Source organism: Phacochoerus africanus, chromosome 14, assembly GCF_016906955.1.
Source record: "Phacochoerus africanus isolate WHEZ1 chromosome 14, ROS_Pafr_v1, whole genome shotgun sequence".
In the NCBI taxonomy this organism is placed as follows: domain Eukaryota; kingdom Metazoa; phylum Chordata; class Mammalia; order Artiodactyla; family Suidae; genus Phacochoerus; species Phacochoerus africanus.
In genome coordinates this window covers 43,257,632-43,278,077 of record NC_062557.1, presented here as the reverse complement: position 1 = coordinate 43,278,077, position 20,446 = coordinate 43,257,632, and the positions used below count along the sequence as shown (strand labels likewise).

Sequence of the window (20,446 nt, the reverse complement as noted above, 5' to 3'; positions counted from 1 at the left end):
ATGATATGGGTCATAATATACATTCACATCCTTTAGCTGTGATAAATAACAAAAATTCAACCAAGTAAATTATAAAGATCTAATTGGTCTTGTTAAACAATTCATGAATTGGACAGCATCCTGTCTAACAAGTAGAAAGGAGCTCCAAAGGATTATGGACAGGGAAAGGTGTTTAAAGGTAACACAGGAAGCCATAAACAAGAAAGATTATTTTAGGGTACCATGAGGGATAAAAGGGGTCTGAGTGGCAGATTATCTCATCTTCATTTTGGGGATGAAGGTGATTACCCCATTGGTGCTAACCAGAAAATTCCATACTGACTGGTTATGATTGCATTCATAGAAAAGGTTGTAATTGCAGTTAGATTAGATACCAAGTTTTGGTTTTAGCACAAGTGACTCCATTTGGGGCTTTTCCTTCCTTCCTTCCTCCCTCCCTCCTTCCCTCTCTCCCTTCCTCTCTCCCTTCTTCCCTCCCTCCTTCCTTCTCTCTTTCTTTTTAAATGGTATTTAGTAGCAAGTGGCTTCTCAGTGTGGACAATTACTTTTCAAAAATTGATTTGGAAGCTTCCTGAGAAGGTGGATATGCAAATGTGCAAAAACAGGCTATTGTTATGTTAGATTTAAATATGAGTACCTTTTAGAATTGTACATAAGCACTTCTGCAGTAAAATTTTAGCCTCTTCATTGTAGGAATCTAATATAGAAAAAAGAACACATTTCTCCTTAGTTGAAAAATTCATGTTCTGAGGGGAAATATCCAGTTTTGAACGTTTGTCTTCCTAGTAGTAAAATACTGAAAGCCCATTGTCTAAATGGCTTGTCATTCTTGCTTATCATTATCAATGAAAATGGTGATTTAATTTAAGAAAGAGACTCTCCTTTCTGTGTGATTCTCTTGGATAATGGTATCTCCATCCACCTTGAGCCGCAATAGGAACTCCAGTCATATACCACCTTTTGGGTTTTTGCATTTCTTCGTTAAGATCTGTAATATTATTTCTAAAATAATCTAATATTATTTCTTAAATATTTTTACTGACTTTTTTCTTAAGAGAAACTTATATTTACCATAAACAGATATTCAGTATTAACAGCCGTAACTAGAAAACCAGTAAATGAAAGATAATGGTAAAAAAGAAATACACAATTATTAAACAACTATTTCATATACACGCCATCATGTAAGTAGCATGCTTCAAAAAACCACTGGCTTATAAGATAAATCTTTGTTCTAACATCTCATACAAGTCTTTTCATAATGTTTTATACTATTCACAATAGTTGCAAGATTGTTGAATTAAAGCAGAAGATTAAACGTCATTTTGGTAAGAGGCTAGAGATGCTGGTCTTATTCTGGATCTCTCAAAATGCTATCATCATTAATGTTGTTCCAAGTAAGCCTTATGTACCTTCTGGTCTGTGCTCAGGAAAGTGTGTTCATGATACTTTGTTGAGGGTATCTTTAAGGACAGTTGTCAAGAAGACTCTAGGAGCAAAGCCACAAAAATTGTCCAGAAAGCTCCGAATGCCTTATATACTTCCACTGTGTTAATTGGAAAAGTCTTTAAAGCTATTTTTATCAGTTGGTCATCTAAGTTTAAGAATAGAAAACTACTCATCACAGTGTGTAGTAACATCTGTAGAAAGATGCTTTAGACTTTGTATGTATCACCTTTGCTTCAGCAATATTGACCATCTCACCATTGCCCTACTCTGCCATGCTCTGGCATGCTGGCATGCCTCTGTGATTTTGCTTAGGCTTATCATCAGCTTTGGATGCTTTTAACGTAGGGCAGACTCCTGCTTTTGATTCAAGACTCATCTCAAAAACCTGACTCTCACTCCTTTAAGCAGGTTTAAAAAAGTAAAAATAACAGCTTTGTTGAGATATAACTCACACAAAATTTACCCTTTTGAAAGTGTACAATTTATTGTGTTTTAGTATGTTCATTCACTTGGGCAGTCATCACCACTATCTAATTTAAACATTTCATTAGCCCAAAAAGAAACCCCCTACTCATTAGCAGTCATTCCCCATCCCCCCCAACCCCTTTAGTCCCTTAGCAACCATTGTGTGTGTGTGTGTAAGTGCCACATTTTCTTTATCCGTTTGTCCATTGATGGACACTTAGGTTGTTTTCACATCCTGGCTGTTTTATTTATTTATTTATTTTTGCTTTTTGGGCCACACCTGCAGCATATGAAAGTTCCTAGGCTAGGGGTCTAATGGGAACTGTAGCTGCCAGCCTACACCACAGCCACAGCAACACCAGATCCAAGCCTCGTCTGCAGCCTACATCACAGCTCATGGCAACGCTGGATCCTTAACCCACTGAGTGAGGCCAGGGATCAAACCTGCATCCTCATGGATCCTAGTTGAGTTCGTTACCACTGAGCCATGACGGGAATTCCACATCTTAGCTATTTTAAATAATGCTGCAATAAACGTGGAATTGATAGAATATAATTCTCCTATTCATCTGTTAGACTTATAGCTCCTAGGTCTTGGATTTCCTCATTGGACACACAGAGACTCTAGGAGAGTATGTGGTATTTTATAGAACACTTAATAAACTTAGATTTTAATTATTATATATATGTAATCATTCAGTGATAGTTTTAAAATTAATCACCAGCTTTAATTATGGAGACACATGACTGTAGTTTAAAGGGAAAAGACCTGATTTAATAATAGTGATTAGTGTTGGAGTCCTGAATTGAGCCAAAGATTTCTTGAGTGATTTTTTTTTCAAGTTTCTTTTTTTTTGGTTTGACTAGCTTTGTTTTCTGTGATTTTTGGTTTATAAAAGTATAGTGTCTGTGGGTGTTAGTGAAACAAGGCTCTGATTTACTCATCAAAGATGATATAGTGGAGTTTCCATCATGGCTCAGTGGTTAACGATCCCGAATAGTAACCATGAGGTTGCGCTCAGTGAGTTAAGGATCTGGCATTGCCGTGAGCTGTGGTGTGGGTCGCAGACGCGGCTTGGATCTGGTGTTGCTCTGGCTCTGGCGGAGGCTGGTGGCTACAGCTCCAATTAGACCCCTAGCCTGGGAACCTCTGTATGCCACGGGTGTGGCCCTAAAAAGACAAAAGACCCCCCAAAAAAGATGATTTGGTGATCGATAGAAAGTGAATATCCTGGTGGTCATGACTTGACATGTACTTTAAAAAGAAGCAGTGTCTGCGGTGCATCTCTTGCTATGAAAACACAGTTGTATTTGGTTTTTTTTGGTTTTTTTTTTTTTTTTTTGGTTTGGTTTGGTCTTTTGTCTTTATAGGGCCGCACCCAAGGCATATGGAGGTTCCCAGGCTGGGGGTCTAATCGAAGCTGTTGCTGCCGGCCTACGCCAGAGCCATAGCAATGCTAGATCCGAACCGCGTTTGCGACCTCTGCCACAGCTCATGGCAACGCCAGATCCTTAACCCACTGAGCAAGACCAGGGATCAAACCCCCAACCTCATAGTTCCTAGTTGGATTCGTTTCTGCTGCGCCACATAGGGAACTCCCATGGTTGTATTTTGAATCAACTGTGGTTCACCTCTTTGAGCATAAGTATATAATCGTTGAAAGGAATTAATCCTGAGATACGCTTATGCAGTTCGATATTATAAAACAACATGGAAAAATTCTAAAACAAGCATTTAAGAATAAATCCAACCAAGTGAGTATTGTTCCATTCAGGAGAGTCGCTGCCACCTTTGAGCACACGTTTTTAGGGAAGTACATTTTTGGAAGTGTAGTCAGAGTCTGAAGCATGTTCTTTTTATTTATTTTTATTTATTTATTTATTTTTTGTCTTTTTTTTGCCATTTCTTGGGCCGTTCCTGCGGCATATGGAGGTTCCCAGGCTAGGGGTCTAATCGGAGCTGTAGCCGCCAGCCTACGCCAGAGCCACAGCAACGCAGGATCCAAGCCGCGTCTGCGACCTACACCACAGCTCACGGCAACGCCGGAACCTTGACCCACTGAGCAAGGCCAGGGATTGAACCTGCAACCTCATGGTTCCTAGTCGGATTCGTTAACCACTGCGCCACGACGGGAACTCCTGAATCATGTTCTTTTTAAATGTGATAGAAAAATCTGTTGAAATTTTTTGTCTTTTTGTTGTTGTTGTTGTTGCTATTTCTTGGGCCGCTCCCGCGGCATATGGAGGTTCCCAGGCCAGGGGCTGAATCGGAGCTGTAGCCACCGGCCTACGCCAGAGCCACAGCAACTCGGGATCCAAGCCGAGTCTGCAACCTACACCACAGCTCACGGCAACGCCGGATCGTTAACCCACTGAGCAAGGGCAGGGACCGAACCCGCAACCTCATGGTTCCTAGTCGGATTCGTTAACCCCTGCGCCACGACGGGAACTCCTCGTTGAAATTTTTTGAAAGGGCAAAATGTCATTTAGTAATACTATTATTTTGTTGTTGTTTAAAATAAGTTTTTTCTTATGTGACTTTTAAACTGGCTCTTAGTAATATCTGAAAGAGGCCCCAAAGGTATTTTCACTAATGATAGCCTCATTGGAATAAGAGTTCAATGACTCAAACTTGGCTGATTTGAAGAGAAATATAAAGAAATTTAGATATGAGACATTTATATTTAAAATTAAAATCAGTTTATAATCAACTCATAGTTAAAATATGAAGACATTTTACTTGTTTCAGATGACTCCTTCATCCTTTAATTTTACTGTGTTTTAAAGAGACTTTAGCCTTTACAGTGTGTCTCCAAGTGTGTATTTAATGTCCTGCAGCTTTTATAAAAAAAATTTGTGTCAGGGCAAGACACTCATAGCACTCCATCAAAGTAAACTTTGATTAACAAGGAAGATTTCATGTAATCATTATAGTCATACCATGAGGAAATACAAGAGCCTGTACATAGATGAGATTATTTTTAAACCTTTTTAGCTTTCTTTAACTATTTGTAATTGGTATGAGGAAGTACAGCTGAGTACCTGATGTCTAAGTAATAGAACTGGTAAGTGGATGTGGCTGTGTGCCAGTTACTCTCACACCATACAATGTCTCAGATGCAGTAGTGGCCACTGAGGCTTCGGTTGGCGAGCAGCGGCCTTCCCAGTGGTTATTGTGGTGTATGGCCTCCTTGTTTTCCCTTAGAGATGTTTTGTTTCTTTCTTTCTCGATGAAAAGGCTTTAAATCTTAGTTTATTTTCCGAGGCGAGCATTTGAAAGCGTTTGAACTCCCTCAGCCTTCCAGAAGCGTTCACTTTGAACTGTGACTAGGGGCAACAAAATAGCATGAAGTAAACTACATTTCCTGATATTGACTGTTTCATCAAATTCACTTGATACTTGGCCTTGAGATACCCATTTAAAATATTCAGATATCATTTTTTTTTTTACTGAGAAGTCATATTTTCCATGGAATAAATAAATAACAAACCTTTTAAGTTAGTTATCTGAAGGGTTAACTAAGGAAGACAGATACCGTGGTGTTATGCACCACCTAATAATGTTCAGTCATTTCCATTTCTGATCTTTTTAATTACCAAGAATCTCTTATGCAGGGCATAGCACTAATATTTAGAATATTTATCTAGAACCTCTAAAGTGCTTTAATATAAACGATTTAATCTATTCTTTAAAATATCCATATGAAACACGTGTTCTTAACTAGGTTTTTACCATAGGACACATTTAATGCTTTGCCCAAGATTACACAGGCTGTTGGCAACAAAGTCTTACCTCACGCTCCTTCTCTTAAACCACAGGGTGCTTTAAGTAGTCTTAGAATTGTTTTGATCAGAAAGGAATCATACATTTGTGCTGTTTGTATTGTGTGTTTGTGTATGTTTGTGTTTAATTGGTGTTCTTCGATCTCATCGATATCTTCTAACAAATTCAGAATGTTGGGCCACAGTTTATAGAAAAGATAAATAGGTGTATTGAGCCTATGTCTCAGCCGGCTCCTGAACATGTTCAACAGAGTTAGGGCTATTGCACCAAAATGATATTTCTTAAAAGATGAGCTTTTTAAAAAGCTCACTTAATATCACAGTTTTTTAAGTGTGAAGCAAACTAATCTGCTTAACACATTATTAACACGTTGAGGTGGCATTTTTTTTTTCCTGTTTCCTTGATTTCCCTTGAGCAATCCACTTGTACTAAATTATTCACAGGTATCAGAATTTACCTTTCTCTGTCATTGTTCCAAAGGTAACTTTCCACTGCCCAGAACAAATTCCTTACATGACAGGTAGCAAGCTAGCCAAATTCTCCTTCATTCACAACTTTTCTTTACTCTCTCTTTTCTCCAGACTATCAAGTATGACTTTGACCTGCTAGAAGAAACTTAGGCTCTAGAATAACACTTGGACATTTGACTTGGGCTCTGTTAAGTAGGTTATTGTTACATCTTTGTTCTGTATTAATTCATTCTATTATTTAATAAATTCAGATCAAGATGGCAAAAAGAAAAAACAAAAAACTTAACAGGAGGTGATATCTAAACTGAAATTAAAAGGATGAATAAGGGTTCTCCAGGGGAAGAAGAGGGAAAGGAGTGTGCTAGTGAGTACATGCAGAATCAGAGAGCCTTTTGGCAAGAGAGAGCTTGGGGAATGACAGGGTCAGAAAGATTTTTTGTTTGAACTGTACAGTGTGAGGGAGCTAGAAAACTTTAAGGTGATAAAGGGTAGCAAGGGCTTGATCGTATTGGGAGTTTGGGTTTTATTCCAAGACATGAGAAATGGAAGGGTTTATGATTTTTTTATTTTTGGTCCTTTTGTTTTTAGGAGAGAAAAGAGCTTGTCTGATTATATTTGTTGGGGAACAGTCCTAAGAGCAGTTAAACACAGAGTGTTAATGTAAGCTGATGCAGAATGTATGTGCCTCAAAGAAATCTGATGGTGCTTCTCTGTCTCTGAGCTGTACCTCTCGTGTCTTGACCACTCCTACCTATTCACAGTTCTTTTTATTTATTTTTTTTGTGTGTGTGTGTGCTCAACCTAGAGCCCATGGATAGTTCTTTAGTTCTTTTCTTAGATTTTTTGCATTTTCAAAGACAAAGCAGGTAATAAAACATATTTGGTATACATATTAGCCTTTAGGTATATTTATCCCTTTGTTATTTTTATACATAGTTCTATAACATAGATGTTTATACATCCTGTAATTTTTATCTTTCTAGTACTTGCGTTTTCCACACTTCAAACTTAGAAAACTCTACATAAATTTGTATTGGACACATGATATTCTTGCCAGTGGGTCATCATTTAGTAGATATTTAGCATTCCATTTATCTTGCTGTTAGAAGAATGCTAGTATTTACCTAGCATTTACTGCATTAAAGGTTAAACTATTTTAGGTTTTTGATCATTGCTACATTGTTCCCACCCACCCCCTGCTATAAATGGTGTGTTAAGTTAAAAAAATGAGATTACGACTTGTTGAAAGAAGAGGCACACAGGTTTGGCACGTAGCTCCCACAACTTCTGAGGGAAGTGGAAACCCCTGGCCTTATTTTGATTGAAGACCCAGTTTCAGTACACTCACACAAAGGAAGTAAAGTCACAAGATTTTATTACTTGGAGATCCCCAAAACATGGGAGGGGGCATGCACATTGAGCTGGAGGAAGAGCAGTCCTCTGCCAAGCCAAGAGCAAACAGAAGAAAGAGCACAGAGTAGCAAGCACATTTTACTTACAAGGTGGTTGGCATGAGAGTCACTAACTTTTTGCAGGCTCAGCTCTAAGTAGTTATTTTCAAAGGTGCCCTGGGAAAAGCAAAATGGGAACTTGTGGGAATTGTGTGCAGGGTTGTCATTCTGTGAAATGCTTAGTAACTCAAAATGGCAATTTTCTCATCACAGTTGCAGATTGCTGTCCAAAAGAGTTGTATGTGAATATGGCTGTTTCATTATGTCTTCCCCAGCATTGATCATTATTACCTTTTTAAAAATTGCTTACTGGGAGGTCCTGTCGTGGCTCAGCGGTAACGAACCTGACTGGTATCCATGAGGACACAGGTTCGATCCCTGGCTCAGCGGTAACGAACCTGACTGGTATCCATGAGGACACAGGTTCGATCCCTGGCTCAGCGGTAACGAACCTGACTGGTATCCATGAGGACACAGGTTCGATCCCTGGCCTCGCTCAGTGGGTTAAGGATCCAGCATTGCCGTGAGCTATGGTGTAGGCCAGCAGCTCCAATTCAGCCCCTAGCCTGGGAACTTCCATATGCCACAGGTACAGCCCTAAAAAGACAAAAATTAATAAATGCTTGCTGATGTAGTAGTAAGCATGGTATCACATTGTATTTTTATTTCTTGGTTATTGTGTGGTTTGCCATATTCCCATATGCTTATCAATCCCCATACTTGCTATTTTTATACATTCTATTTGTGTCTTTTGCCTACTTACCCATTGGGAAGTCTTAAGTATTTTTCTTAATTTTGTGTGCGTTTGATTAACAGTCTCCTTTATGGTTTTTTCTCTTTGAGTATTTTTATCAGGCTCATTGTTTACAGTATAAAGAAATTTATGGTTTATATAGATAAATCTATCGATGATTTCTTCATGATTTTTAAAAATTTTTCTAAGAAAAGAAAAAGCCTTCCACCCAGAGATTTATAAATATTTTTTAGTTCTTCTGCTCATTTTAAGACTTTTTTTTTTAACCTTTTTTTGCCACACTCATGGCCATGCAGAAAATTCCCAGGCCAGGGATTGAACCTGCACTATAGCAGCGAACCAAGCCACTGCATTGATAGTGGCCAGATGCTTAACCCACTGCACCACAAGAAAACTCCCAAAGCTTCTTTTTTTATATCTTTTTTAATTCACTGTGTAGGTGTATCACATGAAGTGAGTGTTAAATTGGACTATTTTCAAATTTTCCCAGCATTGTTTTTGAATCTCTCCCTTCCCCTTGGATTTTTGATTCTTTTCCTTTCTAAAGTTAACAGTGTTTGAAAATGTACCACATGGTAGACACTGTTCTAAGCACTTAACATGTATTAACTCATTATTTCCTCACAGCAACCCCATGGGAAGATGAATGCACAGAGAATTCTATGTATTCTGTTCTTTAATTGTGCTGTCATCTCTATATTGTGCTTATCTATTTTTATGCCACTACCAGTCTATCTTAATTATTATATCTGATAAAGAAAGGCTAAGATAACGCTATGATTTCTGCCTTTTTCTTTTCTTGCCATGTAAGTATTTTGTCATGGTCCAAAAAGAATCTCATTGGAATGTTTGTCAGAGTTAGCTTAATCCATAAATTATCAGGAATTATGTCTTTACATTATCAATCAAAGTGTGTCTCTGGTGCCTATTAGCCTTTGTGCCTGGTACATTCCAGGTGCTGAATAAATATTTATTGAATAAATGAATAGAGAGACCTTTGTTTATTGTCTCTATCAAGTCTCCTTTTATACCTCTCATTAATTTTTTTTAACTTTTCCCCACTTAGTCCTACGCATTTTGTGTGAATGTTCTTTCTTGGCATGATATGTTTTGATTTGTTGTTGCTGTCATGAATGGTATCCTTTTCCTGTGATTTTCTAATTATTCGTTGCCAGCACTGAAAAAACCATTAATGTTTGTGTATTTATTTTGTTATTTATTGATTTAAAGTTGTTCTAAAGGGAGTTCCCGTCGTGGCACAGTGGAAATGAATCCAATTAAGAACCATGAGGTTGCGGGTTCAATCCCTGGCCCTGCTCAGTGGGTTAAGGATCTGGCGTTGTTGTGAGCTGTGGTGTAGGTCGCAGATGCTGCTCGGGTCTGGCGTTGCCATGGCTGTGGTGTAGGCCGGCAGCCTCAGCTCTAACCTGGGACCCTCCATATGCCACAGGTGCCACCCTAAAAGGACAAAAAAGACAAAATATAAAAAAATAAAGTCATTCTAAAGACATTCCTGAAGATCCTTTGGATAGATAATTATTTCACCTGTTAAAAATAACCATTTTGTTTGTTATTTTCCTATAATTTTATCTATAACTTTTGGGTTTCGGTCTGGAATTTCCCTAATAATGTTAAAAAGATTGTTGATAATGGGCATCATTGTTGTGATTCTGATTTTAGTAGAAACATAGTTTTTCACTTTTAAGCCTGACATGTGCAGTACATGGTATCATTCTTTATCTAGTTCTGAAAATGTGTCTCATACAGAATAATCTTATAAAAGATTTTAGATTGACTTTTGTCCACCAGTTTTGGTGTCAGTTAAGGGAATTTGCTCTTGCTTTAGAGCATTGTTAGGAAAGATTATCGAATAGCACATATTTGTGATCTTTTAAGTGAGCTGTGGAGACATTTTCTCCTTCTGCTGTGATAAGTGAATGTTTCTCTTTCTTCTGAGTCCATATCTCACTAGCATCTGAGCCTGAATCCTGGAGGGTAGAGGAGCAGGGACTGAAGTAAATGCATCTTTTCATTCTCTTGCTCTTAGGGTATAGAGCTTGGATGTTTACATATGGGAATTTCTCAAAGCACTGGCCTTGGACATAACGTATATAATAATTCTAGCAACAAAAACAGCAGTATTACTGCACATAGAATGTGTAAGACTCTATGTGAATTATGCTCTTTGTGCCTCGGGGCAGGGGACCCACAGTGAATAAGCTCTGCTGGTCCATTTTGTAGGTGAAGAAACCATGACTTGAGGCAGTGGTAACTTGTCCAGGGTTGAACAGCTGAAACTGGTGGAGATAGGATTTAGGCCTAGAACATTTGACACCAGTGCGCATACCACTACTTTATCCCTTACTGCGTTTACTTTTGTGTTTGTGCTCATGTTTGAGTTCTCTTGACTGGTAAGAAACAAAAGTTTCTTGTAAAATAAAATCAGACCTTAGGTATGGATACATAGATAGATAACTTAGGAGCTTGAGAGATAGCTGCTGATGACTAATGCGTTTTGAAATGTTTATGGAGCCCAGTAACACAGTTCTTGTCTTAGTGGCAAATAATGACCCCTTCTCTATTAAAGAACTATAAGAATACAATTTCCTTAGGAGGAAGTAACTAATTACTACAAGGCTAAATAATACTTCTTGCTAAGGACTTAAGAGACTGTGTAGTTGACATGTGTTATACTTGTAATTTTACTGTTTTTTCTCTGCATTTTGCAGACATCTCAGTAAGATTGGCATGATTCATAGGTTCTGCTAATGCTGTAATACATACTTCACTTTTTTGTCACTTTCTCTCATAGAATTTCTAAGATATTGAATTTTTGGTACCCTCAGAGTTAAAGACTGAAATTCAGTGTGTGTGGGGGGGTGTGTGTGTGGGTGGGTGGGTGTGTGTGTTTTAAAACAAGATGCAAGTGTATGGTAGAGTAGGAAATATCTAAGCAATTAACCTCTATCATTGACGGTGAAGATACTCAACAGTGACTGGGAGGTAGTGGGAACAGCTTGCTCGTTTTAGGATCATTTAGGGAACTATTTCAGATGACTCCTTTTCTTCATGGTGTAATTCCCTCATAGAGTTAGCCAGTTAGGTTTACCAGGGCATAAAAATGTTCAAGAGCCACTGTACTAAGCCACTGTACTATGAGAGGAATTGCTTCACTGAAGCTTAAAAGTAATTTTCCAATAAGCCTGCCCCTTAAAAAGAAAAAAAAAAAGAATGACCACATTATAAGCTTGTTACTTTTCTCTGTCTCTGAATAGAAATGTTCCAAAACCTATTAAGAAATCCATCTTAATTTTAAAATTTGTTAGCAAGAAGCACACAGATTCCTTTCTGTACTCTTTTCCCAACTCTAGGAATGCTTGAAATAGATGCTTCCTTATGTCTCACAAATTAAATGTCTCATATGTAGTTCACCCACTTCAATTATGCAGTCTTGCATTTCAGTCTAGCTTTGTTTTCAAGGCTTCTTTTTCTCACACTTGGCTATTACTTAAATTTGTCTCTAATTCAAAAGGTGGCTTGCTTTTATATTTGTAGAAAATTCTCCATTTTCTCCTAGTTGAAGCCCCAGGAGTTTGGAGTGTCAGTATCTGTCCCATGCCGAGCCTAGTCCTGTTGTCCGTTTCATTGGGTTTGTCAACAAAAGAATCCCATCCCTCTTTCCCTTTCTCCTTTCCTTTTCCTCTCCCTCCCCTAGTACTGCCCATGTTTCTTAGTCCCCCATGATTTTATTCCAAAACTAATCTTATTTTTAATTTCAGGAAGTCACATTCTAACTTCTGATGCACAAAAAATAAACTTAATTCTCCTACACAGAGAAGGCTTTTAATTTTGTAAATACTAAAATTTTCCATTAAGAGACAGACAGTCTGTTAAATATGCACTAAAACTGTTCCTTTACATGTCTTTAAACTTTTTATTGTATTTTTAATACTTTTCTTAAATGGGAAAAACAAAGCTATTAGACTTTTCTTATTAAAATGCAAAGCCTAGTGTCTTCTAGCTTTTTGAAGAGCTTTTGTCCATTATATAATCTGTAAAGTAGCCAAGAGTTCCTCAGAAGCAGGACATCATTTAGATTTAAAACAATTATGGCTTGTGTGTAAAATAATGATGTGACATAACCATTCACGGGATGGCAACCACAGTTTTACTTTAGTGACAAAACTCTTGGATACCTCCAACATTTCATTTGCTGTAAAGACTTTACCAAGATACCCTAGAACAAAAAAGGCTAAGAATTATTTTGAGTCTACTAAGTCAATTCAGTTGGTATGACTAGAAAGCCAAATGACACAATTATGAGCATAGACCTTTTATTTTTTTCCCAATTGTTTGACAGTGTAAACATACATAAAATACATATTAAAGTTTAGATGCTTTATATTTTGTGCAATAAATTGAAGCCTTAAAAAGAAAGCATTTTATTTAAAAAAAAGAAATTCATTAGTTTTACTTCATTAAGACAGTAAAATAGCAGCAAGTACTGAGACATTGTGCACTTTTATTTAAGACAAATACTTCATTTACATCAGAGTCAGAAATATAAGACTGGCTTTCTTGATTAGTTAATATAGCTTGAGTCACTGGTTATGGTTATGTCACTGGGCATGTTTTCCCAACTGTACATCAGGAAGGAGTTCTTTCATTCATTTTGGAAAATGCAGACCCTCAGACAGCCAGCATGACCACAGCATTGAGCATTAAGAGAAATAAAGCATTTACTTTCCAAGCATTTGCCACGGAAGAAGGTGAGCGAGTCTTTACATTGTGGTTGTCTCTTCCCTCCGTAAGGTAAGGGTTGTGCTTTGTTGAGGCATTTCAGAGAAATTATTTGGCATGCCACTAGTAATACCTAGGGTCATGGGTGTTGGGGATGATTTTGTTGAGCTAGTGAGGCTTGTGTTTGTAACCATTCCATCTTGGAGGTGAATAGTTAGAGTTGCAGCTGCTGCTTCATGTGAATTGATCATTTCAGTGGATGTATCTTCTGGATAGGGCACAAAAGCCTTGTCAGTGCTAGTAAAGGTGGTGTCTTTGCTTAGAGTGGCACCAAACGTTTCCTTTGTTCGATATTGTTTGGGTATTTTGGTCACTTTGGATTGAGTTACCATACTCAGAGAGTTAATGGTGTCCACTGTCTGTATCCCACTTAAAGTGAATAAGCTCGAGGTAAATCCGGGAGGTGTGGGATATATGCTGTGTTCCTTCAGAGATGATATTTGGCTAGAACAGGGGGTCCCTATCACGTGGGCTTTTGTTTCCATCATCCATTTAAGTAAGTAAGTAATGTTTTGTTGGTGGTCACATGACCACCTGTTATTGTAAAGGGTTATCTCTTGCAACTGAAGGAGTTGATTAAAAGCTTGATCAGGAATGAATGTGAACTTATTGTTGTGCAGGTAAAGATGTGTGAGATTTGTCAGGTTTATTAATGTTCCTGGAAGGATTTGTGTCAAGGAATTGTGAGACAGGTCCACGATATGTAGTTTGGAGGGCATGTTGGTTGGAACTGTCCAGAGTTTGTTACTACTGAGGTTGAGAACCTCAAGGCTTCTTAGTGTGTTTTTAATGAGGACAACCTTTTCCAGCATATTCTTAGACACATCCAGATATTTAAGGTTCCACTGATAAGCAGTATCAGATTTTTCAAGCAGTTTAATGTTGTTGTTAGCAGCAGACATGTTCCAGAGGGACCGAGGCAACTGAGCAGGCAAGCTTTCAAGCCTGTTGTTTGAAATGTCCAGGGTCCTCAGATTGGTGTACTGGGTTAGCTGGTTATGCAGATCAGTAAAGTGGTTATAAGACAGATTTAAATGGATAATGTTCTCTTGCAGTCCAGATGGTAATGTAGTCAAGTTTCTGCCTGAACAGTCCACATGCCTGTGCCTCTCAGTGCATATACATTGGAGAGGACAAATGCATAAAATACCAGGTGTGAGAAGCAGAAGGATGAACAGGCTGGGAGACATTTTCAATATCTGATATTCCATCAAAGCCTGGAAACAAACAGATACACCCTTCTTTTAATATGCAAATACAGTTAGGCATCTGCATGGGTCAGTTAGCATTAGGCAAAATTTTCAATAAACCTCGTTGTTGTTGAGTCCTTTTATAATTGTTCCAGTGATTAAACTAACAAAGCTCCCCTTCATTTATAGTCCAAATGCTTAATCCTTCAGTTGGGGCTATGTGGTAGAGAGGGATTCTCTCCCCCTACCCTTTCCTGCATTTTCTCCTTTTTTTTCTCCCTTCTTTTACCATGGTCTCTCTTATTTATCTTCCCAGTGCCATGATATTATAAAATGGCATTCTCGGCAAGTAAAGAGTTAGAATCTTAAGCTATTACTATTTTTGATAATATTCTTTCTTACTCGGGAAAAAATGGCTGTCGTGTCTGTTTGGTCTTTTTTTTTTTTTTTTTTTAAGATCCCTGCAGTAATGAAATAGTCAGTGTGTATTAAGTTGAGACATTATTTAGAGATTCGTACTTTGAAATACAACTTTCTCTTTTTAGAATAAATATATCCTTGCAAAACGTTTTAAGGCACTCGAAAAATCAGACCAACACCATACCTTTAAACCTCATATTTTCTAAAGTGATTTCTTTTCTGTTTATTTCAGTGCTGATTATAAAGAAAAACAATATGTGTATTTATAAAGTGGATGCATATTAAAAAGAATCCCTCAACTGACACTGCAGCAAATTTCTGATGCATGCACTTGCTATTGAATATATATTCAATCCTAATGTTGATTCTCTCTTTAAAAAGGGGGGAAAAAAGCAAAAAATTCCGAAGTCGATTTTTTACTGATTTAAATAACAGCTTACCATAGCGTCGTCTTCAACATCAGCATCTCATTTTCTCCCGGAAACTTAAGCTTAAAGGTCGCCTGGTTCTGGAAAGTAGGAACCGCTTCTGGCTGTGGGCTGTGCTCGCCTGCTCAGCTGCATTGTGTTGCTGTGAGCTGAAGCTCTGCAACCACCTGATCAGTTCCACATAGGAGGACTGCAGAGCTGTCATTGGTGCTGACTCAAATTTATTGCAAGAGGTGCACACGCAACAGAATGGACCAAAAACAATTTTTTTTTTTAAAATTTACAGCATTCAGTATATCCATATATCTCAGATTTGCTGTAGGATAGAAAACCTTGTGCACATTAGATCTGGCCTTACTCATTTCTGTTTATTTGTCTGAGCTTAGGTTCCATGTTTTAATATTTGCCTTATGAAGAATTTGTGGTACAGTGCCTCTCCTCTTCATTCATTTTATATGTTGAGGAAAGTTGAAAATGAATTTAGCTTTCCTTGTGAGTGGTTTGCTAAGATATTAAACTATTTTTAACTCTGCCTTTTCATGTTTTTTTTCTAAAATGATACAATTTTCATGTCACTTTAAAAAATAAAATTTATTTGATTTTTATGTACCCCCCCAACATGGTGATTATTATGTTTAATTAGCTTTTCAGATTTATCAACCACTTAACTGTTCATCTTTTGGGGAAGTGCAAAAGTACTTAAATATGATTATTTTGTCTTTATCTTTCTGATATAAAAAATTATTTGACCTAGGCTACATGCAAACGAGGCTGTGTTTTTTTTAATGAGCATCTTATGCTTTTTACTTATCAGTTCATGTGGTAAAGTAAATGCGCTCTATGTCTTCTGGGTTAAGGATTTTTTTTTCTTCATGAAATTACTTTGGTGAGTAGATAAGAATATTGTTTTCTCCAGAGACATCTTTGGAACTGTATGAATGACCATTCACTTAACTTTATGTTTTAAAAATAATAGCATAAATAAATTTTAGGTGATGTCTTCATAATGTTTCACATTTTATCTTACTGAGAAAACAATTTATAGTTTTTAAATTACTTGAAATAATGTAAAAAGGAAAACTTTCATTATGAGCATTATAAAATAAGACCAGATTTATGATAGTTTCTGCTCCACCCTTTAGTGGATTGATTGTGTAAATAATCTAGGAAAACTCAATCTAATTTCTAGAATATCCAGTTTACCTTAGAAAACAAAATCATGACATTTTCTTTACCAAATTGTTACCATTATAAAACAGCAATTAGCGCATTACCTTTTTGCCTATTTACTAAAACCTTTGTTTTTCTCTAAATTACATTTGCCATTATTATACCCCAAATTTTACCCTAAATGGAACTTACTGTACTGAAAATTGAAGTTTATTTTCTTAGAAAAGAAACTGTACTCTAGGAATTCCTGTCGTGGCTCAGCGGTAATGAACCCAACTAGGATCCATAATGATGTGAGTTCAACCCCTGGCCTCACTCAGTGGGTTAAAGATCCAGTGTTGCCATGAGCTCTGATATAGGTGGCAGACATGGCTCGAATCCTGTGTCGCTGTGGCTGTGGTGTAGGCCAGCAGCTCCAGCTCCAGTTCAACCCCTAGTCTGGAAACTTCCATATGCTGTGGGTATAGCCATAAAAAGACAAGGGGAAAAAAAGAAAGAAATCATACTCTAGGCATCATCTTTTGTATGAGATTAATGTTCCTCGAAAAGTACCTACATTTAAAAGTCTGCAGTGTTGGAAATTTATTATCGATTAGTACTTTATTTCCACTTTACTTTGAGGGTTCAGCCTTGGACTCTTAATAAGATTCTTTCTATGGATTTCAGAAACCAGTCATCAATCTTAGTGCTTAAAAATAATGTGTTAAAAATACTACATTCAGCAGTATTGTTGTGAAATTAGGAATGATTGTTTTGACATTTTGATTTCTTCTGTTTCAACGTCTGTGTATGTTATACTTCGAGGGATGTGACTGAGGGTCAATTTACCAAACACTTAAATCTCTCCTTTTAATTTTAGGATTCTCATTACATCCATGTAGAAGTAGAGTTATCCATTTCCATTATACTTATTGGTATTTCTTGTTTGAAAGAAAGAACATTTATTTCATTAGTTAATGGATCATATAAATTTGGGTTTAGGCTATATTGAGATCAGGTTTTGCAGCATATAATAGAAAAGTCCAATATAATCGTAGTGGCAGTGTTTCTTACTTCAAGTTTGGGAACGTAACAAATTGCCTCTGTTATTCAAAGATTATTGTAAAATTCTCAAAAAGAGATAAAGGGGACGGCTAATTGTCTACAGCCACATCACCCTAAATGCACCAGATCTCATCTAATCTTGGAAGCTATGCAGGGTCAGGCCTGGTTAGCACTCGGATGGGAGAAAAAGGAGACTGCATTTTAATATATTTGAAAAAATTTTTATATTTGAACTGTAACTGTTTGTCCTTATGATTTTAGAAACTCTCATGAAATAAAATAATATATTAGTATTACTCCAAAACAAATAATTTTGTATAGGCTGAAAATTTGTTACAGCTTATTTTTATTTAAAAATTTTTTATTTAAAAATTTTGCTTATTAAAGTATAGTTGATTTCAAATGCCCTGCCGATTTCTGCTGTACAACAGAGTGACTCAGTCATACAAAAATAGGGAGTTTGAATGTCATGAGTTTGAATGTCATCCTTGCACAGTGGCCATGCTAATCTTCCCTGTATTGTTTCCAGTTTTGATATATGTGCTGCCGAACCAAGCACTGTTACAACTTATTTATTGTTATTGTCTGATGTTATTCAGACACTTTTTTTTTGTCTTTTTGCCTTTTCTAGGGCCGCGCCTGCGGCATATGAAGATTCCCAGGCTAGGGGTCCAATCGGAGCTGTAGCCGCCGGCCTACACCAGAGCCACAGCAACGCAGGATCCGAGCCACGTCTGTGACCTACACCACAGCTCACAGCAACGCCGGATCCTTAACCCACTGAGCAAGGCCAGGGATTGAACCCGCAACCTGTCTGTCAAGTCAAGAATTACAGCTATTGGAGTTCCCGTCGTGGCACAGTGGTTAGCGAATCCGACTAGGAACCACGAGGTTGCGGGTTCATCCCTATTTTTGTATGACTGAGTCACTCTGTTGTACAGCTAAGAGTTATGGATAAAGTATTTTAAAAGCATGGAAGAGCTGACAGGATAGAAATCATCAAGTTAAATTCAAGTCCATCAATCCCTTCTCCCCCGTCACCACCCTTTTCCTCCCATGCCACTAACTTGTTGCCAGAATTCAGTCCTGTTTCTTAGGATTCTTAGGATATCCCTCATCTGGATTTATCTGTTTGCTTCCTTGTGAAGATTTAATTTGTTCCTCTATTCTCCCATATTTCCTATAAATGGTTTCTAACAGCATTAACATAATTACTTATTTGTATCATCCTACAGTAGTTTCAAAATAATACCAGTATTGCTGCAAGTAATTAGATTACAGACTACTGAATAGTTTGATTTCTTTGCAGCTCTGTTTGTTCTTAGAATATATTTCACTAAGAAACAATGTATTTCACTAACATATATGTCAGTCAATTCTGTGTCCTCATGCAACTTGAAGTAATTGTTTTCTCTATTTTTATATCACCAACTTTATATCAAATTAGCTTCATGTGTTTCAGTTACTAGTTTTTAGGGTCTGCTTAAGTCAAAGCTATATAATATTCAAGGGCATCTTGCTTCTCTATCCCTCTAACCCATTCCCTTCCTCCTCTTATTGGTAACTATTTTTATTAGCTTTCGATTGTATCTTAACAGTATTTCTTTTTGAAAACAAACAAAAGTATGTATGTATGTATCATATGTTCTTATCCCTTCCTTTTTTGTAGTTTGCCCACTAAATAGACTGCTGCGCATTTTGTTCTTTTTTTTTCTTAATAATACATCTTTTTTTTTTTTTGTCTTTTGTTGTTGTTGTTGTTGCTATTTCTTGGGCCGCTCCCGCGGCATATGGAGGTTCCCAGGCTAGGGGTCGAATCGGAGCTGTAGCCACCAGCCTATGACAGAGCCACAGCAACGCGGGATCCGAGCCGTGTCTGCAACCTACACCACAGCTCACGGCAACGCCGGATCGTTAACCCACTGAGCAAGGGCAGGGACCGAACCCGCAACCTCATGGTTCCTAGTCGGATTCGTTAACCACTGCGCCACGACGGGAACTCCTTAATAATACATCTTAAAGTTCTCTTGTGGCCTAGCAATTAAGGACTCAACATTGTCACTGCTATGGCTTGGGTTTGATTGCTGCCTGAGAACTTCTAAATCCCACAGCCCTGGTCAAAATAAAGAATACATCTTGAAGATCACTCCATGTCAGTATCACATTTGTTTCCTGATGCGCAGTACTGCATTTAGGAGTCTGCCATGGTTTATTTTAACCAGTGCCCTATTGATGGGCATTTGGACTGTTTCCAGACTTTTGCTGTTATAAATAATGCCACAGTGAATACCCTCACATCTAAGTAATTTTATGTCTTGTCCAGTGAATCTTTGGGAAAAAAAAAAAAATTCCTCTAAGTAGGATTGCTGAGTAAAAAGGTAAGTACTTTTGGAATTTTTCTGAATATTACCAAATTTCTCTCTATAAACTGTACCATTTTGCAGTCTACCAGCAATGTATCAAGTGTAGAGCCTCACCATAGATTTTGTTGCTAAACTTTTGGATTTATATCCCTCTGATGGCTGATAGTATCTCACTGTATTTTTTTTTGGGGGGGGGGGGTCCACACCCGCGCCATAGAGGCTAGTGTAGAGACTCACCATAGATGCTGTTGCTAAACTGTTGAATTTATATCCATCTGATGGGTAATAATATCTCTGTGTTTTTTTTTTTTTTGGTCTTTTTCAGGGCTGCACATGCGGCGTATAGAGGTTCCCAGGCTAGGGGTCCAGTCAGAGCTATAGCTGCCTGCCTACACCACAGCCACAGCAACGCAGGATCTGAGCCGCCTCTGCAATCTACACCACAGCTCAGGGCAACACCAGATCTTTAACCCACTGAGCGAGGCCAGGGATCGAACCCTCAACCTCGTGGTTCCTAGTCGGATTCATTTCCACTGCGCCATGACAGGAACTCCTCTCAGTGTAATTTTAAATGCATCTTATTAGGAGGAAAGTTGTATATCTTTATATATGTTTCTAAGGACTGTTTTTAAATTTTTTCTTCTGTGACTTTTATATG

At 37.7% G+C, this 20,446-nt stretch overlaps 2 protein-coding genes and 1 non-coding gene across 8 annotated transcripts in view; 1 reads left to right on the top strand and 2 right to left on the bottom strand.

Moving 5' to 3' along the window:
- NF1 (neurofibromin 1) overlaps positions 1-20,446 on the top strand; it is a 263,468-nt gene that overhangs the window by 164,855 nt on the left and 78,167 nt on the right. The gene's annotated exons all lie outside the window — the stretch shown is intronic.
- On the bottom strand, positions 12,694-15,633 carry OMG (oligodendrocyte myelin glycoprotein). Its single transcript, XM_047758027.1, has 2 exons — positions 15,224-15,633; positions 12,694-14,390 (listed from the first exon to the last, which is right to left on the bottom strand). The coding sequence occupies exons 1-2, from the start codon at positions 15,224-15,226 to the stop codon at positions 13,155-13,157; spliced, it is 1,239 nt and encodes a 412-aa protein (XP_047613983.1). The 5' UTR covers positions 15,227-15,633; the 3' UTR covers positions 12,694-13,154.
- LOC125115388 (U6 spliceosomal RNA) lies at positions 17,873-17,984 on the bottom strand. Its single transcript, XR_007132095.1, has one exon. It is a non-coding gene; the product is annotated as a U6 spliceosomal RNA (small nuclear RNA).